Source organism: Castanea sativa, chromosome 8 (assembly GCF_040712315.1).
Source record: "Castanea sativa cultivar Marrone di Chiusa Pesio chromosome 8, ASM4071231v1".
In the NCBI taxonomy this organism is placed as follows: Eukaryota; Viridiplantae; Streptophyta; class Magnoliopsida; order Fagales; family Fagaceae; genus Castanea; species Castanea sativa.
This window is the reverse complement of record NC_134020.1, coordinates 13,131,201-13,137,279: the sequence shown is the minus strand read 5'-3', so window position 1 is coordinate 13,137,279 and position 6,079 is coordinate 13,131,201. Positions and strand designations below refer to the sequence as shown.

General features: G+C 40.0%; 1 protein-coding gene across 1 annotated transcript; it reads right to left on the bottom strand.

Annotated features, from left to right (window-relative positions):
• Positions 1-500: 500 nt before the first annotated feature.
• LOC142605891 (uncharacterized) lies at positions 501-4,605 on the bottom strand. The gene is made up of 3 exons (XM_075777317.1): positions 3,787-4,605; positions 3,233-3,593; positions 501-994 (listed from the first exon to the last, which is right to left on the bottom strand). Exons 1-3 carry the CDS (start codon positions 4,603-4,605, stop codon positions 501-503), a joined length of 1,674 nt encoding a protein of 557 aa, XP_075633432.1.
• Between the last annotated feature and the right edge of the window lie 1,474 nt (positions 4,606-6,079).

Sequence of the window (6,079 nt, the reverse complement as noted above, 5' to 3'; positions counted from 1 at the left end):
GGATTTTTCAACATACGCCAAACTTGCTTGGCCATGCCTCCACAATCTTTAGCTTGGCAAAGTTTTTCCCATTTTACCCAATGCACTTTCTTGTTATCGCCATTGTAGCCCCACCAAAATTTACGGATCATGACCTCAATTTCCTGAATCAATCCCTTGGGAAGTTTGAAACAACTCATAGAATAGGTTGGAATGGCTTGGATGACTAATTTAATGAGCACTTCTCTACCAGCTTGAGAAAGGAGTTTCTCCTTCCAACCTTGGAGCTTCTTCCAAATTCTCTCCTTAATGTAGGCAAACCCCTATTTCTTTGCTCTTCCCACAAATGCAGGTAACCCCAAGTATTTCTCATATTGCCTGATAGCTGGAACACCCAATAGGTGTTGAATTCTGACTTGGACATCATGGTGGGTATTTGAGAAGAAGAAGATGTTAGTCTTATCTCTGTTTATTTTTTGGCCCGACCCTCTCTCATAGACTGATAAAATGTCAAGAATCACCTAGCACTCAGATTCTTTTGCACGACAAAAAAGAACACTATCATCAGCAAAAAGTAAATGAGAAACACATGACCCGTTTCTGCAAATTGACACTCCCCTGATAGTACCATCCACTTCGGCTTTGTGAAGCAAACCTTGCAAGCCCATGGCACATAGCAAAAATAAATATGGAGACAATGGATCACCTTGCCTCAGCCCCCTACTAGGCTTGATACTTCTACCTGGCACCCCATTGAGCAAAACAGAGTAAGATACAGATTTGATGCAGGACATAATAATAGCAACAAACCTTCTAGCAAACCCCAAGTGCAACATTGCCCTTTCCAAAAAATCCCATTCCACTCTATCATAAGCTTTGCTCATATCAAGCTTAAGGGCCATATACCCATCTTTCCCTTGGGTCTTCCGCTTCAAAAAATGGAGAGTCTCAAAAGCAACCAGCACATTATCAGTAATCAGCCTTCCCGAAAGAAAAGCACTCTGTGAATCAGATACTACATAGGGCAAAAACAATTTCAGACGGTTAACCAACACTTTAGCAATGAGTTTGTAAACCACATTACAAAGACTTATAGGTCTAAAATCAGAAACTTTCTTGGGGTCTTTTATTTTGGGGATAAGAGCAATAAAAGTGGAATTAATAGAATTTGGAATAGTGCCTGAATTTAAAGCTGTCAGAACTACCTCTGTCACATCTTTACACTACAAGAAATCTGGGTTTAGGCGGCGTTTTTTTTAGTGACGTTTTTAAATCTGCCACTATAAATGGCATACTGCGACGTTTTCTAAAAACGCCGCTAAAGATTGAGCTTTTAGCGACGTTTTTTAAAAAATGTCGTTGTAGCTCAAAACAATACCAACGTTTCTTAAAACGTCGCAAGAAGTATAGTTTTAGCAGCGCATATCTCGTGTATAGCGACGTTTTATTAAAACGTCGCTATAGTGATTAAAGAAAATGTACTGAGCATGTGTCTAAAAAATAAATACTCTATAGCGACGTTTTCGAAACGTCGCTATAGTGATGACAGCAAATGGTCTCCACCTGTTGGTGAAAAAAAAAGGCGCTATATTGATTAAAGCAAACACTTTCAAACACTCTATAGCGACGTTTCGAAAACGTCGCTATAGTGATTACATCAAACGGTCTCCACCTGTTGGTGGGAAAAAAAAAAACGCGCTATACTAATTAAAGGAAACACTTTCAAATACTCTATAGCGACGTTTCGAAAACGTCGCTATAGTGATTACAGCAAATGGTCTCCACCTGTTGGTGGGAAAAAAAAAACGCGCTATATTAATTAAAGCATACACTTTCAAATACTCTATAGCAACGTTTCGAAAACGTCGCTATATGTTCTAAACTTTTGGATTTCAGGTTCCCACACTTTTTTTCCCTCTTTATTTTTTTTTTTGGCCTACACTTTTTTTTTTCTTTCTTTCCATTAACTCACTCCGTGTCCCACTCTTTTGTTTCTTAGGCTCACTATTGATTGTCCCCTTCTTTTCTTTTCTTTGTTCTTTGTTCCTAGTTTTTTCTTTGTGACACATTTTCTCTAGAACCACCACACATCTTTTCCCTTCCACCCATTGCCACCGTGGCTGTCATCAACCTCCACTAGGACCTACTGCCACCACCATACTTTTTTCCTTCTTTTTTATTGTTCAAGTTTTTTTAGAGTGTAAGTATTTGTTCTTGGCTTATGGGTTTGCTTTGATATGGTATTTCTTTAATGGGTCATGGAGCTTTTGTGCTAATTTTTGCTATTTTTCAGTTTTGGTTTAAAGTTTTTGTTGTTCAAGTTTCTTTAGAGTGTAAGTATTTTTTTTTGGCTTATGGGTTTGCTTTGATTTGGTTTTTCTTTAATGGGTCATGGAGTTTTGTACTAATTTTTGCTTTTTTCTATTTTGGTTGGAAATTGGTAGAAAATTCTCTTATTCAGATTTGGCTTCTTGGGCAAAAGGACTTGAGGATCAAGGGCTGAATCATTGTAAGTATTTCTTTAGAGTGTTAGTATTTGTTTTTCAATATTATACTTTCTAGCAATGGCAAGGAATGAACAATAGGATTGCAAAATAGACTAGGTTCCAAACATATATATTAATGGGTTTTTAACTAACTAAGAAACTTAATTTAATAGCTACAATTAATCTTAGGCAACCAACCCACTTAGTTAAAGTGATACATGTATTGGTATTATACAAATATATATATATATATATATATATATATATATATATATATATATATATATCTATGGTTAATGTGTTATTGTGGAATATTGATGATTAGTAGGTACATTTGATATATTATAAGCTTGTGTTAGTTATTGTTGAATTTTATGCAGGTTAATATAGCATTTTTAATTTTTTTTTTTAAATAATGAGCAGCTTTTGCGACGTTTTTGAAACGTCGCTAAATGTATTTTCCTACATTACATACTAAAATGGTATATTATTTAGTGACGTTTTCTAAAACGTCACTAAAAGTTTTTGAACGCCACTAAAGAGTAATATATGGCGACGTTTTTTGAAACGTCGCAATAAACCTATAGTGATTGCTCTATTGCGACGTTTTTGAACGTCGCAAAAACAAACGTCGCTATAGACCATTTGTGTCTATAGTGACGTTTTTTGGGTTTTTAGTGACGTTTTACAAACGTTGCCTAAACCCAGATTTCTTGTAGTGTTACCAACAATATGCCAAAAAGATTTGTAAAAAATAAGGGACATACCCTCTGGTCCAGGGGCTGTGAGAGGAGCCATTTGGTGGAGTGCTTTGAGTACCTCATCAACATTGTATGGTTTATTCAGGCTATTATTCATCTCATCAGTGACTGTGGGAAGTAAACCACTCAAAATCTCATCAAAGCCAGTTGGATTCGAAGTGGTAAACATAGTATCAAAGAAGGAACTAGCCAATCTGCCCATTTGTTCTTCATCTTCGGTCCACACACCAAACTCATCTTCCAATCCCACAATATAATTATGCTTATTTCCTTGATTGGCTTTGCAATGAAAGTATCGAGTGTTGCAATCTCCCTCCTTCAACCATTCACTATGAGAACGTTGCTTCCACATTGCTTCCTCCCTCACCTTAAGCGAATTAATTTATGTCTGAAGCATCTCAATCTGACTTGGATTGAAGCTGTACAGGCCAGCCTCCTCGGCTTGGCTCAACTCCTTTAATTACTTGGCCAAAGTGTTTCTCACATGTCCAAAAGTGTCCCGGTTCCATGTGCTAAGGTTATCTTGGCAACTAGTGATTTTTTTTTAACAAAATATTGACCGGGTTGGAGTCATTTAAATCAACCCATGATTGCTTCACCACATCCTCACAAGTTTTGTCTTTAAGCCACATAGCCTCAAACCAGAATGGCCACCCCTTTCTATAGAACCTTTTTTGCTTAGCATCTGAAATGAGAAGGATAGGTCTATGGTCCGAGTGAAAGCACTCTAAATGATGAATGCGAGAGGTAGGAAACTGTAATATCCAATCCACTGTTGCCACCCCACGATCTAAACGAACCCAAACATTATGGACACCCGATCTACGATTGCACCATGTAAAAGGGAATCCATTAAAACCAAGGTCTTTAAAACCACAATAATCCAATGCATCTCGATACCCCTGCATCTGTCTTTCAGACCGATCCAACCATCCCTGCTTCTCTTCAAGTTTAAGAATTTCATTAAAATCACCCAAACAAATCCAAGGTAGACTCAGTCTGTGGCTCAATTCTCTAAGTAGATTCCAAGAATTTTCCCAGCTGGCAGTTTCAGGCTCTCCGTAGAAACCCGTGAAACGCCAGGCGTCATCCATTCCTGGATCCACCACTCCATTAATGTGATTATCAGAAGAAGTTAGAACTTTCATTACAAAATCCTCTTTCCACAACAAAGCCAAGCCCCCTCCCCTATTATGACAGGGAACAACAAAAAAATTCTTGTATTGCATTTTACGACTTATCCTCTCAATGACTTCCTTGTCAACCTTGGTCTCCATGAGGAAAACCACTTTGGGATCTTTTTTGCCAACTAAGTCAGCAAGTTCGGCCTCTGTCTGTGGGTTTCCAAGCCCACGACAGTTCCAGCTAAGGCAACTCATTGCGACTGGTGGTGCTAGGAACCAGCCACCACCTGAATATTTTCTTTGCCACCCTTACTTGCTGCACTAACCCTTTTCTTCTTTCTAACTGTCAAGTCCACAGATTCCAACTCCGGCCTCCTACTCTCTAAAATCTCCATATCTGAACTAGAATCGGATTCCCCCACCTCACGCAATAGTCTGGACCATTTTTGCTTGGAGCTTTTCAAAGGCTGCGTAGCATCCCTATTAGTTACATCTGCTAAAGGGGTTTTTATTGCACTAAAAGAAACCATACCGTGCAAATCTTCAGTGTGACAAAACCCACCCTCAGAACATAAAACGTTTTGCATGGGAATGGTATGAGATGGCTGGCCCACCAAACTCACTATGCTACAATTCAATTCAGCAGGAAACCCACCCATGTCACTAGGTTCATTGTGGTGCAAATTATCAAAATTAGGAACAAGCTCACCTGATGGTTCAGCCTCCATAGAAACTACCTCAGACCGAGTATTCTCTTCCACAACCCCCTTGCAAACGTCTGAAACATGATCACCTTGGCTGGACTCAACATTGGAGGTTAGCTGCTTCCTCTCCATTGCCGGACCCTTCTTCCACATCGATTTCCCACGAGAACTCCCAGATACAACCACCACTGTTTTCCTATTATGACGCACCAGATCAGCTCGAAGCCATTCCCCATATTGTTGTTCTTCTTTTTTCAAGTTTCCTTTCCCCCGAAGCCACACTTCGCAGTCTCTCTCACTGTGCGTAACCCTCCCACACCAATAACAGAAGTTGGGAAGCCACTCAAATTTAAGCAAAGCCCATCCAACATGTTCTCCCTCAAACCACAACTTACAACACCGTGGAAGAGGCTTAGTAATACCAATCACAGCTCGAATTCGCAGGAGCTCACCTCCCTCACCATCATCTTCCGGGTCAGCAACTTGTACTAGAGACCCAATCGTGTTACCTACTACCTCACGTCCCCACCCGTTGCCTGCGTAAAACACTGGTCAGGGACGTTGTGGAGTTGCACCCAAAAGGCAGTGGAATCGAAGGAGAGCAAAGGAGCAGGTTCAGCATCCACAGCACGCCGGAAGACAACTATACTTTTGTCATAAGTCCACGGCTCAAACTCTAGCACTCGTTCTAAATCCAGCGCATCGTCAAATTCAAACAGCAATATATTGCCTCCTATATCCCGAATCTTCAACTCTCCAATGAGTTTCCAAAGCGGTTTAAAGGTCCGACTAACTGCCTCTGCATTTACCACTCTCTTTGTAAAAAACTTTGCTGCTAACCAAACAATAGTGATCTCTTTTTTCCGAGGCACATCAGCCCCATTCGCTTCTTCTTCTGTCAGAGAAAACCGAGCCCGAAGATCCTCAATAGATGCCATGACAATGAGTTGACTAGCCACACCACTTCGCAACAGAGAACCAAGAGCACCACCTACCGTCCTACCAGGCACAAAGGCTTGAAGGGA